At 47.5% G+C, this 26,447-nt stretch overlaps 1 protein-coding gene across 3 annotated transcripts in view; it reads right to left on the reverse strand.

Annotated features, from left to right (window-relative positions):
- The window catches only part of ADAM19 (ADAM metallopeptidase domain 19), a 76,965-nt gene that overhangs the window by 14,491 nt on the left and 36,027 nt on the right, over positions 1-26,447 (reverse strand). For 2 of the 3 annotated variants that reach the window (XM_019740367.2, XM_074313848.1), the window contains 9 exons: positions 25,141-25,217; positions 17,217-17,409; positions 16,478-16,543; positions 12,901-12,972; positions 8,568-8,734; positions 6,552-6,636; positions 5,715-5,854; positions 3,786-3,963; positions 1,882-1,971 (listed from right to left, as the gene is read on the reverse strand). In XM_019740367.2, coding sequence (XP_019595926.2) covers positions 1,882-1,971; positions 3,786-3,963; positions 5,715-5,854; positions 6,552-6,636; positions 8,568-8,734; positions 12,901-12,972; positions 16,478-16,543; positions 17,217-17,409; positions 25,141-25,217 — 1,068 coding nt within the window. Of the gene's footprint in view, positions 1-1,881; positions 1,972-3,785; positions 3,964-5,714; positions 5,855-6,551; positions 6,637-8,567; positions 8,735-12,900; positions 12,973-16,477; positions 16,544-17,216; positions 17,410-25,140; positions 25,218-26,058; positions 26,333-26,447 lie in introns of those variants that run through there. The other variant, XM_074313849.1, reaches the window with a different exon arrangement.

The following is a 26,447-nucleotide window of genomic DNA, read 5'->3' on the forward strand; positions in this document are numbered from 1 at the left end:
TTGAGCAATAATACATCCCCATTCTTGAGCCAAACACTGGGCCAAGTGTGTTACACCTACTTCTCTCATGCGATCCTCACAATGTACATGAGACAAATACTGCTATTTGCCTCATTCTGCAGATGAAGCAACCTGGTCAGTAGCACACCTTGGGCAAATGGTAAAACTGAGTTTCACTTGAGTCCTCCAGCCTCCCTGTGGTCAGTGTTATTAATACTCTTCCCATTTTACAGATAAAGAACCTAGGCCCAGATGGTTATTAGGCTGCTCCAAATCATACAGCTTGAACTGAAGTCTCAGACTCCAAGCTTCGTCTTTCCCACACACTTCGCCTCGGGGGACCCTTTCTGAGACGCAAACTGAAATCCTGGGACAGAATGAGATGGGTGTTCTCCAGGCTCATTCTCAGGCCTTGGTCCGAGACTAAAGGACCCAACCCAGCACAACCTCCCTGGAGGGATACTGGTCCACCCTAGAGTCAAACCAGAACTCACCAGATGGCGTGTGAGTTCCCCTGGGCTGGGCAAGGAGAGCTACCCCTGAGAATAGGGCCCTCCCTGCTCTCACATGACTCCACACCACCCACAAGGTCCAACCAGGAGGAAAGGCAAGAATGGGCCAGCTAAGGGAGAATAAAGAGTGTGGAGTTGAACTCATGAAAAAAAAAAAAAAAGAATGGGCCAGCTGAGCAATTTGCTGAAAGCATGGAGACTCAGTTGCATGGGTGGGCAGGGGCCGTGTGTAGAGGAAGAAACCACAGGACTCATCTCTCCATCCCAGAGCAGGATGGTGAGGAAGAGAACCCAGCCCGGAGCCAGCGTGCCTGGGTTCACATCCCAGCTTCTTAACCACCAGCGGGACCTGGGGCAGCTACTTAACCTCTGTGCGTTTGTGCAAAGTCAATGGGACAGTAACCCTCTTGTGGGGTTGCTAGGAAGAGTGAGTTCAAATAAAACACTTGAACGATATCTGATGCACGCAGCAAGTGGTCGGTGGGACACTTGGTCCACAGTTCGCATCCAAACCCTTGGGGCTGGATGGGCTTCAGACGCTTCGGATTTTGGGAAGCAGACGTTATACATATGTACGTACCCTGGTATGTATAATCATACACATTACAAAAGTATGATTACCCCCCACAAGGCCTGGGAGTATACTTTATAATCAAACACATTAATATTTCTGCAATGAAGTATAAATATTCACATAAGTGTGATTTTTTTTTTAAAGGCTCATTATCCTCGTGTCAATTCAGGTCAAATTTTACCATCAAATGAGTTAAAACTTTTTTTTTTTTTCAGTCTTCAGAACTTTTCTGGATTTCAGAATTGCGGATAAGAGATTGCAGACCATTAGTAACAGTGATATCTCCCACATCAGCATTAAGAATATGGGTTCCAGCGCTGGGGACAGCTGGTGCATCCCCTTCCTGGCTGTGCGATCCCAGATAAGCTACTTATTCTCCTGGAGCCCCACCCAGTTCCCTCATCTTAAACTGAGGATAGTAACATACATCGCGTGGAACTTTTGTGAGGATTAAATGAGATAACATATATCAAGTTGTTTGCACAGTGCCTGGCATCAAATAAGGGACCCATTAACATTAATCAAAATTATGTGGATTATTATTAGGAGCTCCACATAAAATCTAGCTTACTGTCTGTGGACATTTCCTTTTTTAAAAAAACTTCTCCCAATTACCAGGAGGCACAACCCTCTGGGATGATTTGAACCCAGTGGGGCCCAGTAGGGGAAAGAGTTAACTTGGTTCAAGGGTTTCTAAAACTTTGACACCACCGCTTCCCCAACATGGAGGCTGAGGCTGAGTCTGGGCCATCCTCCCCCAGCAGAGCACTGAGCTGTCCGGGGAGAACCACTGACCTTACACCGGTGACAGCAGGAGCCGTGGGCACACTCTGCTCCTTCTCTCAGGGTGCAGTTAGAGGCATTGCAGCAGGGGTTGTCACATTCCTGGTGGGGGGGAAGAGAGGGTGGGCGTGAGCCTGGGGGCGGCAGGGTGGAGAGGCAGGAGTCTGGGTGGGATGAGGGTCGTTACCCTCCCCCAGCATCTCCCCACCTCTGCCCCACGTGCCCCTGGAGCCCAGACTCCTTAGGAAGCCTTTACCAAAAACTCATTTCAAAAAAAAACACACAAAAAAACTCATTTCATCAGTTAATCGCTATGGTAATGTGAATTTATCATAGAAAAAAATATACATATACACAATCAGCAATAACACCACAATTTTGAGTGTGCACATCTTTCCTGGCATTTTCCTATACACAGATATGGAAATGCACTTATTTTACAAAATTACAGTAGGATCCACACTGCTTTTTAATTGAATATAATATGCACACTTCTTGTAGTCATGCGTTCTTCCAAGACAGGATTTTCAGTATATTCCACTATGTGGAAATTCTGTGATTTGTTTTCCTCATGCCCCACAGAACATGCAGAGACGCTTCCTTTCATGCCGCCCTCCCTGCCCCCACACTCCCAGGCCTCACTAGCCCATAAGAAGAGGCCATCGGGAAGGAGGGCACCTTGATCACAGTTCACGTCAGCTGCTGGCGCCTGCTTCCTCAGACCTCTCTTGCCATCTGCTGCTCTTCCTCAACCCTCACTGGCCTGGGCCTTTCTTTCCAGGACAGAAGGTCTCTAGGGGTTCCATGCTGTCCTCTCTTCCTTCCATCAACATGCATTTCCCCCACTATACTTTATGCTCCGCAAGGACAGGGATCTCATCTAGTTTTGCTATACCTGTCCTGTCCCCAGCACCCAACGCAGTGCCCCACACTTGGTAAATATCTGTAGAATATGCAGCTGCTCCAAATATAAGCCAACAGGCTGAGCCCACTCGTGGGTCGCTCGTCAACTCCACTGCATCCTCCACGATAACACAATACCCCCCTTTCTGAAAGGTCTGGGCTGATTCCTCTGCACTCATGGGTGGCAGAGCATTTAACTAGGTCTTGTTTTATTATGAAAGTTACATGCTGACACTAAAAAGAAAATCAAACCATAGAGGTTATAAATTCAAATAGTCTTTTCCCACAGATAAAGACCCTCAATCTCACGCCCATAGTTAACTGTTTCTCGTGTACTCTTCCCCAAATTGTTTTCATATGTTAACGTACATATTCCATTCTTCAAAAAATAGATGAAACTATCCAGTTCTGCTTTTTGCAGAACAACAAGCATCCGTTAAAAATGACAGATCTATCTATGCTGTGTGCCCACCACACTCATTTTGAAGATCAAAGGGAAGGAAAGGGCTTATACACAAACAGTTCTGCTCCTTCTTCCTCCTAGCAGCCCTTTTCAGACTTGACAGTACTTTCGACTTCCCCTTTCAATCATCTCTTCTCCAGGCTAAACAGCATGAGCTTGTTATTTTAAGCATCTTCATAAGGCCCAGGTTGAAGTTCATATATCCGGCTGCGTGGCCGCCAGAATAAACGCAGTGCAGCTGGCAGGCCAAGGAGGCCATTTGTCACGCCACTGGTGAGGACTGAGGTTTCTGGTTAGACCAGACACTCACAAGGAGAGCTCCACCCTGACATGGGCACAGTGGCAACCTCAGACTGGGAAAGTCTGCAGAAATAAATGGTCCAGAGTGAAGGTTTACTCTCCACATCGTATCGGTGACGGGGTCTTTGATAGCCATGTGTACAGAGAATGCCTATGACTAAGACATTTTTCAACTGCATTCTCTTTGACCTTGAGATTTGAAACTCATGCCAATTCTTCCCCTCTGACCAGCACCACCACGATGCCTTACCTCTTCCTCCCCACAGTCACACTCTTCCCCATCTTCCAGGTACCCGTTCCCACATCTCCGGCCTCCGTACAGGGTTCTGGTGTCTGGCATGTTGGACAGACACATCCCACCACCTGACTGCAGATATCTGTCCAGCTCCCTCCGGTTGCACCCATTAAACACCCTGGGAAAGGGATGCCTGGGAGATAAGACGGCTGGAGTTAGTGGAGAGTCCGAGCATCACGCAGCCAGATTAGCCATCAATCAACCCTGCTGCCCGTTAGGCCGATTCCACCTGGATGGACTCAGGCCCCCACAGCCCCAACCACATACCTTCTGTTCCCTTGGAACATTGCCAATATGTTAACTTACAGTTCTTTCTAAGAATTAGGAAATATTAACCACCCTATAATGTGTGTTTTTTCCCTCTTTCTGCGTGGAAGAAGTATTTGAGAATCAGAAGCGGCAATTTTGGCCCTCTGCGTGAAGGGGTTGCAATAAAGGAACGGTTATGAGTGTTACAATAGGTCTCTCTTTAGAGCTGAATAAAATGCCAGCCAGCCCAAACTTTTCCTGAAGCTGATATTTAAGATAGAGATTTTCTTGAGAGAGAAGACCAGGCCCAGAAGGCCAAGACCACGGATTTAATTTGTTTGTTGGGCCAGTGATCTGATCTCTGTTCTAAGGATACAGGCAGTACTCCAAATTTAACTACAATGCGTGGTCTTTATCACAAGGGTATGAAAGGCCGTGGGTCCCACCACCGGGAAAAAGAATCAGAAGTCATAAATTCCCTGCTGGCAGGTCAGTGCTACTATTTGGGTCTATAAAGGAAGAGTTATCCTGATTCCAATTCTCTAAACCAATTAAAGGTTAAACACTGGACGGTTGCCTTTGGTTGTCAGGTATGTCACAAGGAATTTGTTACTAATAATTGCTAAACCTCTAAAATGTGTGAATAGTTTAAAAACCAATTGGAATAGTAATGAATATAGCTCTCAACCTTGTCTACAAAAATGCTTTCGAGATTGAGAGAGAAGGGGGGGGACTTAATCGTGAGCTCACAGCGATTTGAGCATGACTCAAGGAGTTGTATCCTGCATGCCGTCATCATCCTTTGTGTGTCACAGCCGAGAAGTGATGGAAAAACACTGGCCACTGGAGCTCCAAGAAAAAGCTGCATTTTCTCTTGGAGACATGGAAACACCATTTCTCCAAGAAATATAAGTAGGCACTAATGGTTTGGAGTGGGAGGAACATAAGCTTTCACCATGATGCCTTCCAAAGAGTGACTTGGGTCCTGGAAGAACCCACTGCTCTCTGCTCAGCAGACTCAGTGGGTCCAGACACTGAGTATAAGTCCTTTGAATAAACTCCAGAATTCTGATTCAATGGCTCTGGTTTAAAAACCACTCACAACTACAGAGAGAAGCAGCTGTCTTGTCCTTGTTCCTTGTGGTAAACACAGCCTGTAAATTCCCTAAGGGGTCACTGTGGGGTGTGTGGATGCTCCCCTTCCTTTTTCTTGTTCTGGAAGCTACATCAGCATTTTCAGTCAAGCGTGGGACATAACAGCACTCATCAAGCTCCCTTGGAATGGAGGGACTAAGAATTGTGACTGTCATCAAAATGAGTCCTCATCAAATATGCTTGAAGAGAAAAAGACGCATGTAGTCATGTCAATTTTACAGCTAAAGACCCTAAGACAGAAATTAAGCATATCTAGGGTTCCATCGGCACCGAATCTCCTGCTGGAAACCTAGTGCTCCTTCTGTGCATTTACTTTCTTGGTCCTCGTCCCATTTCTTTGTTGTCAAAATGGCATTTCTCTCCAAGGTCCCCGCCAGAGGTATAACAGGTTCCCTGGGGCCAGCTGGGAGGAAACTTGGGTTGCACTGGCCTTGCGTGCTCTGCGCTCTGCCCCGACTTCCCCCTTCCTGCTTGACTCACCCGGTGGCAGCTGCCATGATGCACCCACCGTCAGCCGCACTGGCTGAGCAGCAATCTGCGGAATCGTGGCTCATGCCGAAGTTGTGGCCCATCTCGTGGGCCATGGTGGCAGCCACACCGATGGCATTCTCAGAGTGGTCCTGCAGAGGGAGAGAGTTCAGGTCAAGAGGACAGCTACCCACCAGCCCCCGGCCCTGCCTTTTCTGTAGCCAAGCCTCGCGTCTCTCCACTGACTCTATGGTTGCGTGCACACGGGCTCAGTGATAAAAACCTGGGCTTTTAATTACTATGCTACACCTGCCGATAATACGGGATAGAGAGGGGGTGGGCAACCAGATGATCGCAGGCTCCTTGATTTCTACTTCACACGTCAGAAGTGAATAGTCAGAGTCATTTAATGAACAGTCACAAAGTCAGAGAGAATTTTCAAAGAAGACAGTAATTTCCTAACCATGACTTTGAGACAGGCTTTTGCGTCATAATGATATATATAACAACATACGCCCTAGAACAAAAAAATATTTTTCATCTCTATTACCTTACTATTCCCCAGGCCCTGGCTTGGCATATATGAAAGATGATATATTAATATGATCGCTTCTGGGTTCTGAGCTTGAAAATCGGGGATGAACTACAATAAATAATTCACCCTTGGTATCTCCATGTCTTAGAATGTATTGACTTCATTTTACACAATTGCCCTTTTTGATGTCAATGCTTTTCTTTTTTCTGCAATAATAAATACAACATTTTTTTTTTTTTTTTGACAAGATGACCTCCTGTCTTGTGAGGCAGTTTTCTGCCGTCTGCAGCATCAGTGTATCGGCTGAGACTCACCATGTTGACTCCGCCGGATTGGTACACGGAGCACATGGCCATGAGGGGGGCCAGGCCGATGGTGGTGCCGTGGAAGGACATGCCCCTGTAGGAGGGAAGGAGAGAGGGTGACTCGGGAGGGGGCTGAGAGGGCTGCTGCAGTGTACCCAGGAGCAGGTCGCCATCACGGCGTCCCGTGGCCCCTCAGACATTCCCAGATCATTCCCAAGGGGACAGGCCCTGGTATTCCAGGCCAATTGGATAACTTCCAGGTTGCCACACCTCTCACTTCCTCTCACCTACTCTGCCACTGCTCTAGAAAAACAGAAACAGGGAGCGAAAGGTCACATTTCCCCACAATATGCCCATAGCCCCATTCCCTGGAAGGAAATGGGCAGGGCTTGCAAAGCTGCATCCCATTCCTGCTGCACAGGAAAAGGTCAGAGGGAGGGGAGAGGGAAGGGTGGCACAGGTCCTGATGCTGAAGTGAATCATGCCCACTTCCGCCAGCTGCTGGGGTCCCATGCCACATCCCTGGCTCTGGGGAATGTGCATGGAGGGGGTGGGGGGAATTTGGGGCAGCAGCTGTGAGGGGCTGATGCTTCATTCCTACATCACTCTGGGGCCAAGGAAACAGATGTGTCCCATCAGGAGCCTCCTAAAGCACAGCTGGGTGCAAAAAAGAGTTGTTTCTGCCTTTGTTTTGCAATTGTGACCCTAATCTGCCAACAGCCGGCTACGGTCCCCCAGTTTAATTCATTCCTCTTTCAGCTGGGCAGGGGCGACGGAATAGCTAAAGCACCAGTGTTTCTATGCATGCCACAAACATATCATTTATTTAAGGGGGCTCTATGGAAATTCATTATGTGGTATTTTTATATCTCTGCACGATCTTCTTATCTAGATCACAGTAACTTTGAGAGCCGAGACTACCTTATCTATTGTGGGGTCACTAGAATTTAGCATAGAATCTAAAACACAGTGGTGCTTAATAAGTGTCTGATGAATTCAAGGCACTCGTCTTCAGAGAAACAACCTGCAAAGGAATACGCAGTATATGTGCACATGTACACAAAGCCCTACCGGTTTTTATAAACTTAGACAATGGCTCTGAGGAAGCCCAACTGGAAACCTAGATTCAAGGTCTTGCCCAAAGCAGGACGCCAGGCTTCAAAAGTTCAGGCCAACAGTCTTGGTAAAACTCTTCCTTGGTGAATGTACCGTCATGAAGTAAACACTTGTTGCCCAGGTTTTTGGTACAGCTATTTCCCCCCGGTGGGTTTTTAAAGTGTAAGCAAAGGTTTAGATGATTGTTGATTCTGAGAGATATTTAGGCAACAGAAGATAAACAGTTTTTATTATGTATGTGCCTTTGTCTTAACTGCCTCAAAATACCTTTGGAAGTGAACAATAATAGGTCCCAGATAATCACCCCCGGGGGGACTGTCACGTGCTACCATGACCCCCCCCCCCATCAGTGTCTGCTCTTTTCTCTCTGAGACTGAAGAAACTCCAACACAATCCTCACCCCACCCCCTCCTGCAGTGTCTCCCTCCCACCAAACACACAGTTCCTGCCCAGTCTGCCACTTTGACTATGTTGGGCATTCAGCCCGAAGCCCCTGGGAACGAAGTGAAGGACAACGCATGTCTCTGGACTGAAACAAAGCGCCCAGAAGATCAAGATGAGCCCTCAGAAAGTCTGTTTCAAAGTGGCCCATGACCAACAGTCGGTCACTTCCCAAATACACAATCGATTGTTTCAGATGCTCAACTGAAAATGTGTAAGTCTAATTTTCTAATCTAGATTGTAAATTGTAAATATTTCTTGGGATTGTCATGATTCTTAAGCTTTTAAATATTTCCCGGAGTATGGGAGGTACACAGCAGCTGTCTAAGTACCTGATTCCCTGGACCAGAGAGTCAGGGTGGCGTAGTACAATCAATACCCAGCACCAGGGAAAGAAAGGGGAAGACGGCTCATGCACTGCGGGCAGGACCAAAGCCAAGGAGACAAATATGGAAAAAGACTATTTACGTGATCAACTGTGCATTGTCGTGTTTCTTCTGGGCGAGCAGCTTGCGCCTCCAACCAAGAAATGACCAGAGGGTAGAGTACGGGTTCTCTGAAACTTCACACATATTGCCATGAGTCCACACTTCCAAGCCCACAAGGGCAATCCGGATGTTCAAGGATCGGTAAAACTGAAAGCACACACAGAAAAGCCACAGCATCATCTGTCAACAGCTATGGAGATTTATAAGCTCCTTCCTAGCCAAAGCGCTCAGGGCACAGATCTCAGATTCCTCTTCTGCACGCGCCTCCAAGGGGAGGAGGCAACGGGTGTGCCACTGTTCACATCTTTCAGAGGGGGAAATGCGATCCTGAGAGGTGCACAACTTGCTGGTGGCAGAGCTGGGGTGACTTAGCTTAGAGAAAAGAAAGCTGAGATGGGACATCAAGTTGCTTTCAGATATGTGCAGGGCTGCCATGTGGAAAAAGGATCAGCCTCTTTCCACGTGGTGCTGAAGTGGGGCTCAGTCAATTGGTAAAACAGACAGGAAGACACATTTCATTTTAAAACAGGAAAGAGCTTTCAAACAAAGCTGGTCTTTGCTGCCGTCTGCAATAAGTACGCTTGGCACGGCTGACTGGTCCAATTATCCTCCCAATTCTTTACATGGCCCTGATCCTTTTTTTACACGTATCTAAAAAGTCCTCTTGCATATGGATTTTTAAAAACAACTTTATTGGAGTATATTTTACATACCACGAAATCTACCCATTTTAGTTGTACAGCTCAATACTTTTCAGTAAATTTGCCAAGTTGTAAAGTGATCGCCATAATCCAATTTTAGAATATTGTCAACATACCAATAAGACCCCTCTTGTCCATTTACAGTCATTTCCCATTTCACCCCCAGACCCAGACAATCACTAATCTACTTTCTGTCTCTATAGATTTGTCTAGTCTGGACATACTCTATAAATGGAATTATATAGTATGTGGTCTTTTGTGCCTGGTTTCTTTCACTTAGCACGTCTTTGAGATTCATCCAATCTGTAGCATGTATCAGTTTGTCATTACTTTTTATTGTTGAATAGCATTCCATTGTATGGACATACCCAATTGTATATGGTTATTTTATTGTAAGATGTTTCCCATTCATTTTGGAAGTGGCTATAAATGATACACATCTAGATAGAAATGCTGACTCTCAAAAGTTTCCTTCCCCATCACTGGAGGTGTTCAGGATTTGTCAAGGAAACCAGAGTCAGGCTGCAAGCATTAGACTGCAAAGGTCCCAGATAATCTCCAGGGTTCTGCCCAACCCAAAGACCTGGAAATTCCTTCAATGAGACCTGACTCTCAGGCTCCTTATGGCTAAAGTGACATTTAACCTTTATGACATGGGATCTTTCATCTCATATAAGCTAAGTACTTTAAAGCAAAGTACTGGAAAGCGTAGGTAAAAGGAATTCTTTGACTGGCACACCCTAGAGACTACTGAGGCAGTGACTTAAAAAAAAAAATTACGTGTAAACTTAAGTCATATGAGCAAGGAGACAGCATTTAATCCAAAACTGGCAGGTACTGCCCCAGCTAAAAATAACAATTGTAGCACCAATGTTTATCAAACACTTTCTATGTACTAAGTACTGGGGCTCAGAGAAGTTAAGTACCTTGCCCAAAGTCTCAACAGAAAAATGGTGGAGTTAGAAATAAGACCAAGATGATCAAACCTCAAGGCCTACTCCTGACCCTACTCTGATTGAGAGTGGGAGTTTTTAGACAGCCAGTCAATCCACTTGCCCCCAAGAAATTGTGGTGTAAGATGGGTTCCAGATTCAGTAAAATATCCGTCGATTTCAACGGAAATTTTGATTTTTCTGTTTTGTGCCAGGTCCATCATTAGAGAAAGATTTTGAATCCCAATTTGAACTTGCTTCACTAGGGAGCTTTTTTAAGGACTGAAATTGGCTTGTTCATGCTTAAGGGAAAACATTTTGGATTGGGTTCATGATTCAGCAAATTAGTGCAGTTCATTCCAGGTTTGGTTCAACAGTAGTTCAGTTCAAGTAGCTGGGTCAGCAAGCCTCTAAGAAGTGGGTTAGCCTTCCCTCGCCCCCACCAGGAGTGAGGAACAGCAGCTGCTTAGCGGAGAACCACGACTCTTCACAGAACTGCCCGGCTAGCAAGGCTGGGGGCTTCGAGTACACACTGGGGTTTGCTCATGCCTCTCCTCTCCTTCCACTTTTCACCAGCACCCTGGGTTCTATTACCCAGACCAGCTGGAGAACACACAGGGGTGATTCAGCCAAGTCTCCCACCTGCCTGGTCTCCAGAACAATAGAAGTCACTGGTGATAACAGGGTCTGCCTCCTGTATTATCCCCCAGGGAAACAAGCTTGTTTTCCCAGATGGTGAGTGTTTGGGTTGTAGGATCATTTAGATGTTATTGTTGAGTGAGTTGAGAGCAAGAGAGAGGACTGGACTGTGTCCCTGGAGTCCTTCCTTCCAGGAAATGCCAGTACTTGACTTTCACCTGTCACTGACCACTGCCCAGGGTTTTCAGAGCCATCTAGGGCAGGACAAATACATCTAGCATAGACTCTCCAATCTGATGATTTCAGAATACTACCAAATTTGCTAGTAAATCCCTAACAAATATTTAAGTTCTATTATGTATCCCCTAGTTTTTAGGAAAAAGTGATTTCCCCCTTTGACCTGGGATCCATGATTCCCTAGCAAGCCCAGAGTTAAAGCTTCAGAAGTTCTGTGAGTGTCCTGACATTGGACAATAAACGTTATCAGATTCTCAGAGACCTGTGACCCCAAACACATTAAAATTGACTTTTGGAAACTACTACTAGCCTATCGAGAGGTTACTATCATTCTGGGTTACCCGTTCTACCGCATTTTGCACTATACCAAATACCCTCTTTCATATAAACGAAGTATTTCCAAGTCCCAAATTTTAGTACAATTCAAAAAACTTGGGTATTTCCTAAGAGTATGTTTAAAAGGCCTGACTTAGGAAAGTGAACCATCCACATGGTGTTTCTGAGACAAGAAATAATTTTAGAACTGTTTTCCAGATGGAGGTTACACCGATTGGCCAAAAACAAGCCACTCCTCAGCTTTCAAGGCTCTGAACCTTTCCCATGCTGACCTAACGCAACTGTCTCCTAAGTCAGAGAATTACTGGGCTTTATACCTAGAAGGAACCTTAAAGAACCTTAAAGCGATTTTAAACTGGGAGCCTTTGTGTCCTACGTTCCACAGGAGCCACGACAGGGGTGAGGCTAAGGGGTCAGAGGACAGTCCTCACCCCGGCCTCAGTTTAGAGCAGGCTGTTTTCATCTGATTTTTTAAGGAGGGCACAGCCCACAGTGGCCCATGCGGGGATAGAACCGGCAACCTTGGTGTTATCAGCACCAGGCTCTAACCAGCTGAGCTAACCAGCCACCCCCTCATCTGACTTTTAGATTAGACTGTTTTGTACTGGTCTCAGCCTGTTAATAATCAATGTTATAACTGGACCAGCTCCTGTGGTTCTTATGAGTGTAAGATGCCTTTTGGCAATAACCATCAGGAAACTGGAAAGACACAGGTTTAATACTTAGAAGACCTGGAAATTACATAGCACACCTGGGGCCACACAGTGGTGGCAGAGAGAGAGGGAGAGAGAGAAAACACACATGGGCCTGGGGTTCTGCTTTTATTGGGGTGAAGGGTGGGGGCCTCGGGTTTTGAGGCCTCACTCTATTGGTGAACTTAAAACATGAAGAAGGAATTTAAAACATGGGAAGAGAAAAAAAAACCAAGTAGCCAAATGGTCAGGTCTTTTAATCAAACAAGATCTCTAAAACAAAGAGGCTTCCCTCCCTGCAGGGAGGTGGCCAGGCTCTTTATCTAGTCTTACAGCCACAGCAAGGTGTTTATTGAGACATCCCCCTTTGAAGTGGATGTCTCTTTGAAATGGAGGCTTTGGCAATCAAAGCTTAAGCCAGGTACTTGCATTACAAAAAGAAATAAAAAGAAACGTCAAGGCTTAACACTACACAGACAGTGGCATAAAATTTCATTTAGAAAAAGGATTCCACCAGAAAAACAAAAATCGTCAAAAGCCACCGATTAGGCCAACCTCTCCATTTTGTAAATTAAAAACAAAACAAAACTATAACCCAAAGGAAATTAGTTGGCTAAGGTCACAATGCTGAGCCTGGTCACGACCACCCGAAGCCTCTGTGGCACTGCGATTCCCGCTCAACAACTGGGTGGCCTGTCCATCCACAGGACGCGATCTGTCCTGTAGCCTCTCTGAGGTGCTGGCACCTTTCCCACAAAGTACACACCTGGTCTCACCTTATCAACGTAATTGGCGATCTCCATGAGCTTGTGTTTGGTGGCATCCTGGTCTCGTCGATTCTTCTGAAACTAAATGGAGCAAAGAGAACTAGGTGAGACCCCAGGACCCCTCTCAAGACTCCTCCTATGCCCCATTCCTTGTCTTTGAATTAAGTTTTATTTTCTTCCCTCTTCCATGATCAGTCATTTTTATACAACTATCTCCTCCCCCCCACACACACACACAGTATCAGCTTGGGGAGGGCAGAACATGGGGCACATCCATCTTGGTATCCCCAACAACTAGCTCAGTGCTGGGCACCGAGTAAGGATGCAAAAATTGTGTAGTGCCCTGAATTCTCTTCCTCCAGCCCCGGAAGTCAACCTTTTCTCCTGTCCTCCAAATTACAAGGACTCCGGCAAATCCCCCCCGGGGCTTAGAAGAGGTACCGATCCGATCCTTGCCTTGCTCATCACCCTCACATGAAGCCACTGTCACAGGGATTTCAAGGGGCCTCCCTACATGTGAGTCACCAACAGTGGTCAAATGGTTGCTGAACACCTACTATGTGCAAGACATTGTGCTTGGCACTAGGTAGGACACCAAGTATGAGACCCTGGCACTAGCCTAGAGGAGCTTCAGTGAAATCAGAGGGACGGCCAGGGATGACAACAATGGAAGATTCTGTATTTAAGGAACATACGATTGAAATGGGCTGAGAAAACACGCACAGCAATGACTGCAATGGGAGGTTGTGGAATGTTACAAAACAGGTGGGTGCTGGCAACGAGGACCGTAAGACGTTGGCTTTGTCTGGCAAATACAGCCAGCAGTGGGCACAGATGTGTTTCAGTAAAGCTTTATTTACCAACACATGCGGTGGGCTAGATTTGGCCACAGGCTACAGCTTGCAGCCCCTGATCTAAAGAAAGGACACCGGAGGTGAAATACAGTGTATCCCTGGCCTTCCTCGACAACCCCACATTCTGTTTGTATCACGAAAGCTCTTGCCGTTCGTGCTTCTACATCTGTCCTGCCCCCTCCTGCAGCAGCCCATCTTGCTCTTCCCTTGCCTAGATTTCCAGTTTCACCTGAGGAAAGGAGCTGGAACCCACCCCGGCACTCCCACCTGGGCCCAGGGAGTGAGCAGCCGCCTGGTCATTTTTTACCCCTGACAACACGAGCTCTGTCTAGGCAGTGACACTCTGCCACATCTCTGCTTCCAGTGCAGAGCCCAGGAAGGAGCCTGGCCTGTCTCAGCACCAGGTTGTAAATCACAGATAGGGCAGCCCTCCTCCTCCCTGTCTTCCCATCCTCTCAGATTAATTGTCAGGAATAGATTTCTGCCTGCAGAGGATGAGAGGCCACTTGAAGAGGGAATGGGGGAGAGGTGGTGACTGGAAGGGGGGGGGGGGGCGGGAGGGGCGGGACTGGTAAGCCTGTGAACTGGCCTGGCCTATGACAGCCCCCACCACTCCCCTCCCATGATTCATTTAAAGCCCAGGCCCCTGAGGAATGAGCACATTCCCTTCTATCATGCAGCAGGAATTCTGCCGGGTGGAAATGCCTGCTGGGTTGCTGCTGAAGGGCTCTCCTCTGAAACAGGAAGGTGGCCGTAGGCAACACCTCGGTCCTGGGGGCACCTTGGGCAGAGTTTTCCTCCTGAGGGTTTGCTGTGACCTTGAAGGTCAGGAGACTGGAGATGCCAAACCCCTACCCTGCCTCCAAGCGGGTTTTAAAACCCTGCACCAAGATTCCACTGGAGAGAATGCAGGGCCAAAGGAGAGGGTCATCCACCTTTACATTAGAGCAGCTGTGTTTCTATGTTTAACTCTCAGGGTCCCAGAAGCTTTCATCTGAACAAAGGATTCTGTGGCTGGGGGAAAAAATGGTTCAAGACCACTGTATTAGATGTAAAGCTTAGATGGAAAAATGTCAGCTTTCTTCCAGCAACTCTCCCACTAGGGGCCAGCGTCAGTTACCTCCTCCCAGGACTGGGGAGCCTTGGGTTTTAAATCAGCTTTGGATTTTGCTCCCCACACAGCTCCCCCATCCCACGCACACACACCAGTCTTTGGAAAGGAAAACAAAAGAAAAAAAGGAAAAAGAAAGGCTGCTGGAAAAACCAATATTGACATCAATTAAAAAGCAAAACTCTTCTCAAAACAGAATACAACGTTCCCTCAACCTGGAATGCCCTTCACCTCCACCTCTCTGTCCTGTTAACTCTTTGTCCTTTAAGACAGTTCAAGGGCCACCTCCTCCTGCCACTACAGCTCGAAGGCAGCTCTTCCGGCCTGAAGTCTAGTGTTCTTTCCACTACGCACACTGTCTCCAGGATCTGTGCTTTGGGGCTATGGACTAGATAGAGCGGCCTTAGAAGGAGGCTTTTGAGGGAGCTGGTGACTAAAGTACTTGGATGGGGTGTGTGAGAGGCCGGGGCGGTGAGTTCTCTCCTAAGGGGAACCCAGGCGGGTGCTCAGCTCGTCCTAACTTTCCATGCCCAGAAGATGTGCTTAGTTTCGAGGTTGAGTCACTGCAGAAAGTGAGAACTGGAGGTAAAATATGGCTGATTTAGGCAAATAAGGGCTCTGGGGCCTGAACCCATTCTTCAAGTGTCAGTTCAACATCACTGCGTCAGAGAAGCTTTCCCCAATTTCCACAAGTACGTTGGATCCCTCATTATCTGCACCCTAAACCTCTATAATGAACCAGAGCTTCTGTGCTGCCACTGTAAACTCTGTGATGCCAGGAGTGGGTCTGTCTGTATCTCCTGGGGCCAAGCACTGTGCTTGGTACATCACAGAGAATCAAGAAATCGCTGATGAAGAAGTGAAAGGAGAGAGATGAGTGTGCATCACGTCTTAGAAGCCAAGGTCTGAAAGAACTCGTCCAATTGGAGGAATATGGAATTAAAGGCCAAACGGCTCTTCCTTTAGGTCAGTCGTTCTCCACCTTGCCTGTGTATTAGAATCACCCAGAGGGCTTGTTAATATGTGGATTGCTGGACTCCAGCCGCGGTTTAGGATTCAGCAGGTCTGGGGTACAGCCTGAGAATCTGCATTTTCACAAGTTCCCGGGAGCTGCTAATGCTGCTGGTCAAGAGACCATATTTTGGGAACCACGGCTTTAGGTTCTCATTTGGCAACAACATGACTGTAAAAACGCACCCATACATGGGTAAGAAAATTGTACTTAATCAGATGATTGAGAATACATGTATTATCTTTGCAAAAAATAAAAAAAAAGTTTTCAACATTTCTATAGAGAATTTATGGACTCCCTAAGAATAAGCAGCAAGACCTAAAGGTCTTCAGAGCTGGTCTAAGAAATGTTACTCCAAATAACATGAATTGTACTGCTTTTCTGTCTGATTAATGTATCAAGCTAGAAGAGATTTTTCCTTTCTTTTTGTTGTTTTCCCAACTGTGATTAAAATAGCAAAAACGAGCCCTTGGTCAGATTTAAGGTTGAAATCACACGACAAACCAGGGAACGATGAATGCTTCTGCATCTCCCCAGAGCAGTTCAAAGTCTGGAGAGGAAGCTCTCAGGAGAGCAGTGTTTCTGCTAAGCCCCAGGCCTGCCCCTTACCTCTGCATAGTCAGCTACGAGGTAAAGCTCCACATACTTCATGGCGTGTAAATCTTCCCTTTTCATCTAAGAAAGAGACACGTGCAGGTCAGAGCTGGAGAAATGGTGGACTTGGCCTCATTTCAAAAACCTGCTGAGAAATGGTGCTAGTTACTAAGCAGGGGGCCTCCTTTCCCATTTTGTATGTGGGCGCCGGAGGCAGGCTGGGCTGCGGTTGCCGTCCCCCTCACTACACCCTCCACCTTCATTCCGCCATCTTGGTTATCAGCAGAGGCTGCTCTGCACATTGGATCCTGTCCTTTATTCTCACAAATGAGCTGGGTGACTAGCACAGGCAGAACAGAGGCCAACATACTGTGAGGGAACGTGCTGACGATCAGGTTCCCCAAAACATTTAAACCTTTATTTTCGGTATAAATGAATACAAGCATTTTGTGCACATGGGTAAGTGGCTATGTTTTGGGGAACTTGGGGGGCATATATTTTCTTCCTCCCATTTTGAAGTTTCTGAAACTAGCATCTCCGAATATTTTAAATATAGTAGTGTGCGCCTCAAAGCAGTTATTCTATCGAATACAAGAGCATCTCACACTCAACAATGACTTAGAATAAAATTAAAAAGCTATTTCCTCCTTCTTAGCCATCTCCCTTTAATTCAGAATTACTCCTGGATCCAAAGTAAGGGTCCTTAGATGGGACAAGCCTATCCCCAGGTTGATTCCTGCACCGAGAAACTCACCCGGCGAGGTCGTTTCTTGGTCTGGTTAGTAAACTGAAGGACCCAGTCCCTGGCAGTGGGCTTGGAGTGCTTGAACCCACAATTCCCGGCGGGCAGCTTGAGATGTCCAGATCTGTAAATAAGGTGGTGGCCCTCGCTGTCAGGGACGGGCTCGATGATGTAGCTGAGGTTACTGTTCACCACAATCAGTCCTCTGTAAATAGGAGAAATACAATCTCTGGTCAACGATTACGGTCCTGAAAAGTCCCTTCCTCAGGTTTCAGTTTCCCCGTATGCAAAGTGACACCGTGGGTTTTGATCATGGTCATGTACCCTGATCAGGTGGGAACCTGATGCAAGCTCAGACTTCCTCTCCAGAGAAATGCACGTGTATGTGAAATGTGGTCCACAACTTCAGGCTACGGAAAGCTTATCACAGAGAGCCTCCAAAGGATCTAAAAAGGCTGTCGTGCATCCAGAAAGTTCCGAAGCTAAAATATCCCCAATTCAGTCTTTGCCACTCCAAATGGAAGGGGCCTCTCGCTTCAGCTATCTTGGTTCCCACTCCCCACCCTCAGGATCCCTGTCCAGGTTTTGCCCTTTGGGAAGAGCCTGTGATGCTTTCAGGAAAGCCAGGTTTTGATCAGCAGCAGCCCTTCCTGGAATTCATCCCTGGCTGACCTCATTCTGGTGCCGGGGAGCCAGACGACTTCCAGGCCGCCTCGCCCAGGCTGACACAGCAATCCTGGACCAGCCCCTCAGCACGACACCCAAGGTGCTCCCTGAACAGCTGGGGGTGGAAAGGGGCAAAGGGCAAGGGTCACATCCGCTCCCAAAACCAGACAGGAATGGGCAGAGGGCAGAGCTTCTACAGGCATCCTGTCCCAAACTATCGTCTCATCTCGGCTGACCAAGGCCCTTCCCGTCACCTCAGTTTCTCCCAATGACTATAAATGTTAGAAACACAGGGGACTGGACCACAACCAGCTGATGGTTTTGTGTGCCTGAGGTTGTGGCTGTAGAGATAACACCCAGTGAGTGGAAAGTTCCACATGGGGACCGGGGAAAGTTCCAGGGTAGCTGACTTGAATAAGCCTCTGGGCCAAACAGGATAGAGAGCATGCCAAGCTTTGGCGCACGGTGAAGAAGAAGAATCATGGTGGCTGTAAATGTCGGAGCCTTTGCTATGGACCGGGCATGGTGCTGAGTATTGTACTATTCACACCAGCTTCTGTGACCCTTACAAGTAGGACCCTAATTGTACACATGAGAACAGTAAGGCTCAGCACCATTAATTCACTGACCCAAAGTCACAAAGGTAGTAAGGACCTAAGCAGTCTGGCTCCGGGTCCCCAGACCTTAACCATAACCTCACACTGCCCCTGTCACCACAGCCCTGTAGAGAGGGTCAGAAAGCTATCTCCCCTTTACAGATGGTTGCAAGTGACAGGCACCGCAACTGTCCTCTAAGGTGTGACGGGTCATGACCCAACTGGCCTGTGGGAAGTAAGACACTGCCATTCTGATTTCATTCCATCAGTGCTACAAAGCACCATCATGGGTCCCATTTTATGAATGAGAGAAATTGAGCCCCAAAGAAATTAAATAACAAACTCTCACGATTTAAGGTCTGGCGGACTTTGGACCCCATGCCCTTAACCTCTATGCTATCTGCCTCCATCAGTGAGTTCCGACCCTATGGGTCAGAAATCTACAGGATCTGAGCTCCCAGAGCTATCTATTAGAATATTCTAGAGTGCATTCAAAACACAGATGTAGGCGTCTCGGATTCTATAGGCCTGGGCATCGGCACTGTCAACAGGTAACATGATAATTCCCTGCACAGCTACACTCAGGGACTGGAGCCTAGAGCCCAGGCTCTGCAGCAGGAGTCCCCAAACCCCCGCCCTTTTCACAAAGCCCCAGGCAGCTCTGTTTCAGGGAGTGGGCGGATGATGTTTTGAGAAACACAGGCTCAAAGGACATGGAAGGTCTTCCCGGCAATAGGATTCTGTGGTCGCTCCCATCCCCCTACTGTGGCCCCTGGTAACCCACCCTGTGTCACAGTTGCAATCCTCCCAGACTGCTTGGGGATGGAGGAGAGGGTGGCATGAGCCCCCGCACTTTACAGTGAACCCCAGCTTTGACAGTCAGGGGATTTCTGAGAATCTACTTGCTGGGGCCCTCCCCCGTCACCACCCCCAAGTCCTGCTAGCTGTCCTCCCCTGAACACCCACCAGTTGTTTATCCTTCTAGCAGCCTCAGTTGATCTAATTTGCTAAATATAAGTACTGGCAGAGCTTCGCCAGGGCCATGGGAGGGGGGGCCCAGGAGGCTGGGTGGCCGGGACGTCACACGCTACTCTTCAGTTCCCCATCCTATTCCTCATCATCAACAGCTTGATGCAAATGAAATTGTACAGAGGAACCCAGCGGCCAGGCCAGGCAGGGAGCAGTGATTCGGGTTTAACCCCTGAATGACTGCAGGGCTCAGCCATAAGCATGCTTCGAGGAACTAGGCAAGACTGCTTCCTGGGAATTTGTCCATTCAGAGCTACACCCAAGGGGACACATCCTACATCCCTACATCCAGAGCTGCCCTCAGAGGTAAACAGCCTGTTACCCCTCTTTTCTCCACCCCCTAACCGCAATGTGCATCCAAGTGAGAAGGAGCTATAGGGAACTTCAAAGGCAGCACCAAAGGGAGGAAAGAAGGCACACAGGTGGTGCTCCATCTGGGAGAGGAACACAAGGCACAGATGGAGAATACTTGGGGGGGAGACACACCTGGATTCGAATTCTGGCTCTGCTGCCTACTGGCTTTATGGTAAGTCACTCAGTAATGCTGCCCATCCACAGGGTTGCTACAATCATTGATGGAAGTAATAGGCAGTGTTTACTAGCAAAGTACCACTTAAAAAGAACAGCAGTCATTAAGCATATATGACACATCAGGCAGGGTACAAAGCCTTTTATTCTGTAGCCCTTCAACACGTAGGTATTGAGAATGTACTATGTGCCAGGAACTGTTTCTAGACACTGGGGACGCAGCATGATGAAAAAATAAAGGTCCCTGCTCTCAAAGAGGATGTGCTCATCACCTAGTGCAAATCCACCAATGATGTCACTACTGTTGTTCTCACGTTACAGGTGAGAAAACGGATGCTGGAGAATTAAAGCAGCTTGTCAGGTTTTGAACCAGGAATTGCCTGACTCCAGAATCTACACCTGTCATCACTTAATGGCACTGTCCTAAGAGGACCTACTCTGTGCCTGATGGAAAGGTAGCATGCAGCATCTTTCCTGCAGAAAGATGGCCAGTAGTAAAAGGGGAAAGGGCCACATCACTCCTTGGCAAAGGGGCAGGCAGGTGTGGACTGGCTACATGTATGTGAGCCGCCTCCTCCTGTCCCTGGGGCCAGCTCCCTGAGCCTCTGCCCACTCTCTCTGCAGCCCAGAAACTGAAAGGTCCTTTTTGGTGGTCTGGTCTACTCTCCTTTTTCACATAACAGGAACCAAAGCCCTGGGAAAAAAGAACTTTCCCAAGGTCACCTAGTGAGTTACTGCCAGAGCTGGGGACAGATCCCAGGTCATTAGGTGGGGCCCTGACCCCACTTCTCACACCGCCTCCCAGGACTCAGCAGCTTCCTGCCCCATGGGCACCATCTATAGAACTGAGCAAAGCCCAATGGGAGGCACCAGCCCCCCAAGGCAAAGACAAGGAGAAAATGCAATGGGGAGAGACGAGCTCAGAGATCACACAGCCAGAGGGTGTGGAGCTAGATCTCAAACTCAGGTCCCCGGACTCTACATTTTGAGCTCCTTCCAGGCCATCAAGCACACGTTCACACTCATACCCTCGCATGCATTCCCAGTCTCATATTCTCTCTCTCACAGACTCTGAGTCCAGGGAACGGGGTGAGGTATAACCACAATGGGTACAGGCCCCCGAGTTTTGAGGACAGATCTGTTATAAGAGTGATGCATCAAATAGATCTACAGATGATCTATTGTGTGTCTTTGACAGACTTTCTACGTAATTAAACTTCCCAGACATTAGTACCTAAGAAACCGTGCAGCCATTCAAAGAATGACACAGATCTCTGTGTGCCGAAGACATAACGTTAAATTGTAAAAAAATTTTACAGAATGGTATGTATAGGGTACCGTCATTTAGATTTTAAAAAACATACATACACACAATTATGTGTGTCAATTATGTATCCCCCAACAGTGATTGCAGATGGGGAATGGGATTGGTTGAAAGGGAGGGACGGGATAAAGAACTTTCACTTCTTTAATTTTATATGCCTGTACTATTTGAAAGTTTAACATACAATTCGCTATGTAATGATCATTAAAAAAAAAACAACTTTTATTTATTTAAGTGTGTTTTTCCAGGACCCATCAGCTCCAAGTCAAGTAGTTGTTTCAATCTAGGTTGAGGAGGGCGCAGCTCACAGTGGCCCATGTGGGGATCGAACCGGCAACTTTGTTGTTAAGAGCCCCGCACTCTAACCAACTGAGCTAACCGGCTGCCCCCATGTAATGATCATTTTTAATAAGCATTTTCTTTAAAAATAAACTGACCAATCAGGTTTAAAAAAAATGTTTTTACTGCGATCAGTATCTCGCCTGCTGATAGAGAGCTAGTCACACACACACACACACACACACACACACACACACACACACACACACAGAGTCTCCCAGATCCCACAGGTTCATCAAGGGCACGTCAGCCCAGAGCTGCCTAGATTTCTTCACAAATAACCATCGCTCCTTACACTTCAATTTTGTGTTAGTTTGCAATGCATTTGCGAATGCAAGCAGTTGCATAGACGTTTAAAGGATGCGTCCCTTGGCGGGTATGGACATCCGAAATCTCTAACGAAATGGTGTGCCATATCTTTTTATTGGTGTAGTTTATAAATATCCTTAGCTGCCACACAATTTTCAAAGGGGTCGGTGGCCCAGATAAGATTACAAAGCACGGCATTACACATCTATGTTCTTTTTGGCAAGGCATATTCCTAAAGGGACTGCTAACAACGGCTGCCTCCAGGAAAGGGGGATTCTGGAATTTTGGGGTGAGAAAGAGACCTATCTTTCATTGTACATTCTTGGACTATTTGAAGTTGTTTTTTTTATTATGATCATGTATTACTTCTTCACTAAAGTAGCCTGAAGGATTGCTTTGGAGAGAAGAGGGGGCCCAGCAACCATCTAGAAACTCAGCTGAATTCCACTGTATTTGTGTCATTAACCTGAAAAGCCCACTTGGTACAACTCCCACCTATTTTCTCCAATCACATCCTCATGTTTCCAGGAGAGAAGCACAGTCACTAAGGAGATTTTTTCCATTGCAGCATTGGCTTTATGAGCCTGGCGAGACTTGAGGGTTTGGAGGCTGCTGCTGCAGCTGCTCCCTCTCCAGAGTCTGAATGGAGCCATCTGGCAGGAGTCTCCAGCTCTTAAATCAGCTGGGCCCACAGACACCCTTGGTTTCGTAAGGTGCATGGTGAGGCGGCTGGGAAACTAAGGCGGGTGGGACCCCACCAGAGGGAAGCATGAAAAACAGAAACATATGGATGGCTCACCCGGTTTCCCCCTGTCAGCACAGCTGCGGGAATGATTTACAAGAGGCCAGGCCAAATTCCCACTGCTTCAGCCCAAGGGGACAGAGGAAGAGGCCAGAGAGAAGCAAGTCACACCTGCATGTTCCCCTTCCTCCTTCTTGGGAAAGACCTTTGTTTACTTGCAGACTGCAGGTGGTGGTGGCTGGGCCTGTAAACACTACCGGGAGTCCAGTTGGCTTGGTTCAATCAGGTCACTTAAGCAGGGGATCTGGGGCCACTGTGATGGCCTCCCAGCCAAGCTTGCTTCCTGCCTAATTCCCTCCGGTGACTCACCATGAAGCGGACAGAGGAGACATGGCCCAATTTATAAACAAACACATGGGATCTGCAGCGCAAAGGGTCGTGTATTTGCATGCGATCCTGGGTAAGTCTGAGCACGGTTTCACTGTGATTAGATGGTATAAGATGATAATAATCCTGTATGCCTGTGGAGGGCTGCAGGACTCACAGTACATCACATTCTCTAGCATGCCTATCACCCATGCCCATTTTACAGATGAGGAAACTGAGGGCTCAGGAAAGTACTTTTCAATGCCTGTCTTTCCTCCACCTGTGCAGAGTATGGACATAAAGTAGGCACCCAAAATTAATTTGCTGAATGAAAGAAACAAGCGTGAAATGAATCAGTCAACGGAGAGGAAGGGTACACAGTGGGAATCCCTCCTGCTGGCTCATGAGAGCCAGTGTGTGCATGTCTTCCCGAGTCTGCCTTCAGTAACATCATGCTGACAGCTTTAAATTTGTCACGGTGGGAGTATTTTTACCAGCGTATCGGTAGATGTTACAAGTCAGGGCTTCTTTTCCCCTTTATTTTCATAGAGCCAGTTTACCAACACACTGGGTATAGGGACCACATGAAAACTCAGGCAACTAGTATAAGCAATTAAAATACACATTTTTCAGATCATCAATTCTTTTCCAAAGGAGGGGAGGACGGGAAGAATCTAAATAAATGATATTTGTTACTTCAACATACATGCATAGATCCTACTATATACAAAGCACTTGGGTAGGCTGGAGGAGAGAAACAGATATTTGAAATATAATTTTGGGTCTCAAGGAACACGTATTCTCAGGTACAAACTGTGATGGGTACACAAATTACCTGGGGATCTTGGTAAAATGCAGACTTGATTCAGTAGGTCTGGGTGGGACCAGAGATACTGCATTTTGAACCAGCTCCCAGGTGATGCCACCCTCTGCGGGCCACACCTGGAACCAAGTGTCTAGGTGACCGAGTATTCCTATGTGCCCGCCTGCTCTACACGTTAGATTTCTATGAACACATCCAATCTTCACGACACTCGGGATATGTTCCTTATCTCCACATTTTATGAATGAGACAGACCACTGAGGCCCAGTGTCACCAGCTGGTAAACTGCTACTGGCTCAAACGCAGGTAGTCTGGCTCAGAGAATGAAGAGTCACTCTCTTTCCAACGTGTCACTCAGTTGGAATTTGTCAGTTCATTTTCTGTCTTTAGAATTATCCTTGCTTCTCCTTTATCTTCCCACCCTCTTTTTTCACTAGCTGCCCATTTCCTTTTTCACTGTCTACAAGTACTTCTACCAGAAAAGAACAAAGGAGAAGTGGAAATAAATGCTCAAACTCATCAATTTCAAGTATACAAACCATATCTTTCATTTTCTACATTCTGATGCTTTGACATCTGGGGCCTCGCCCCTCTGAGGGTTAGCCAATTCCTAGAGACAGTAAACAACTTGCCAATGAGCATGCCTTTCAAATGTGGCTTTCACTCTCTGGGCCACTAACCCCCTGCCCAGCTCACCCCAGGCAGGATACCAGGCAACTAGGGACAGCTGCTGTGCCCCAGAACCCACTAAAATTATTCAACTAACCAATCCTAAGCCTCGCTTGTTCCTTCCTGCAGAAACCACAATAAAGATTCTTGCCACATTTCCCCTTCTCCCTCTGCCTCCTGAATGGCCCCTGCGCTTCCTGGCATGTTCCTGTCCCCAGCCTGGGGTGACCCCTCCTCTTGGGACCTTGAGTACAATGAACCGTCTCTTCGATGGCAGTTGTCTCCTGCTCTATTGGCTTCATCGTAACTCACTAACACTAAAACCAAAAGTTCCTCAGGAAAGAGAAAACTCAAGCCCAGCGGGTTTGTGGATTATCTAGGATTTCCCTTGTCCCTCCCAAGCTCAGCCTTTCTTGGAGCTGGCTTGCATGGACTCTCAATGGACAGCTTCTCAAGGTCCTTGCCTAAGGCCAGCCCTGCTTGTCCTGAAACTCCATTCCTGGGGAGAGTGCCAAGTGCCACCAAGAACTGTCAGGGCCTCTTACCTCATTCCCCGGCAAGTGCTGAGCGTGACACTGGACTGTTCTGCGTTCCTCACTGTCCCGTGGTAAAAGCAGTGATCCTAGCAAGGAGAGAGGGGTGGTCAGGCCAAAGAACACTGATAAGCATGGCAATGTTAGTGTCTCGTGAAGGTCACGGATGGTTATATTTCTAGCCTAACCTTACAACCTGCAAAGCGCTTTCCAAGCCTCCATTTTATTTGATCCTCACAGGAGTCCGGGGAGGCGGGACAGGGCAGATATCATCATCCCCACTGAAGAGATGAAGAAGCTGAGGAGCAAAAAAATTTGTCAAAGGTCCCCTGCGAGTTGGAGAATGAGGATTTCAGAGGTAGTTCAGAGCTCTTTCCATGACAGGATGAGACCACAGGAAACACCGGCTCCTCAAGAGCCCATCTCCCCACTAGAATCATCTCTGTGATCCCATACAGGGTGAAATAATGTCCCCCCAAAATTCATGTCTACCCAGAACCTCAGAATGTGATCTCATTAGGAATAGGGTCTTTGCAAATGTCATTAAGATGAAGTCATACTGGACTGGTGTCCTTCGAAGAAGAGAGAACACAGACAGACACGCACACAGGAGAAAGGCATGTGACAAGAGAGGCAGGGATTAGAGTGACGAAGCTATATGCAAGGAGCACCAAGGATGGCCAGGGGCCATCAGAAGCTAGAAAGAGGCAAGGAAGGATTCTTCCCTAAAGACTACAAAGAGAGCCTGGCCCGGCCAACACCTTGACTTTGGACTTCCAGCCTCCAAAACTGTAAGAGAATACAGTTCTGTTGTTTTAAACCTGCAAGCTCATGCTTCATGGTTACAGCAGCCCTGGGGAGAAGATAGCCCCCCGCTCTTCCGCACCGCCCCAGAATGCCTGAGTGTCTGGATCAGACTGAATTGGGCACCTGCATCCATGGCCACCCAGAGGTCTGACGCTGTTCTTCAGTCGGTGTGTCATAGGGCCATCTGGTCTACCCAGCCCGGCTGGATTGCTCTGCTACTACAAACAGCTGTGGAGCCCGCTGTGTGCCAGGCCCTGGGCTAGGCCCCCGAGACACAATAATGACCACACAGACACAGCTCCAGCCTTCGCAGGATGTATGGTCTGGGGAGAGCCAATCTGAATTAAAAAGCCATGCAAAGACAGCATTACAAACTGTGAAGCGTGGCTTGAAATGAAGGTTGGAAGTGCCAGCAGAGCGTTTTATAAGTAGGGTAATCAGAGCATTTAGGAGGCAAACCAGGACACTGCTGAGAGTGCTGACGTGTGAAACCAGACCAACGGGCACAAACC

The sequence above is a fragment of the Rhinolophus sinicus genome, linkage group LG10 (genome assembly GCF_036562045.2).
Source record: "Rhinolophus sinicus isolate RSC01 linkage group LG10, ASM3656204v1, whole genome shotgun sequence".
Taxonomy (NCBI): domain Eukaryota; kingdom Metazoa; phylum Chordata; class Mammalia; order Chiroptera; family Rhinolophidae; genus Rhinolophus; species Rhinolophus sinicus.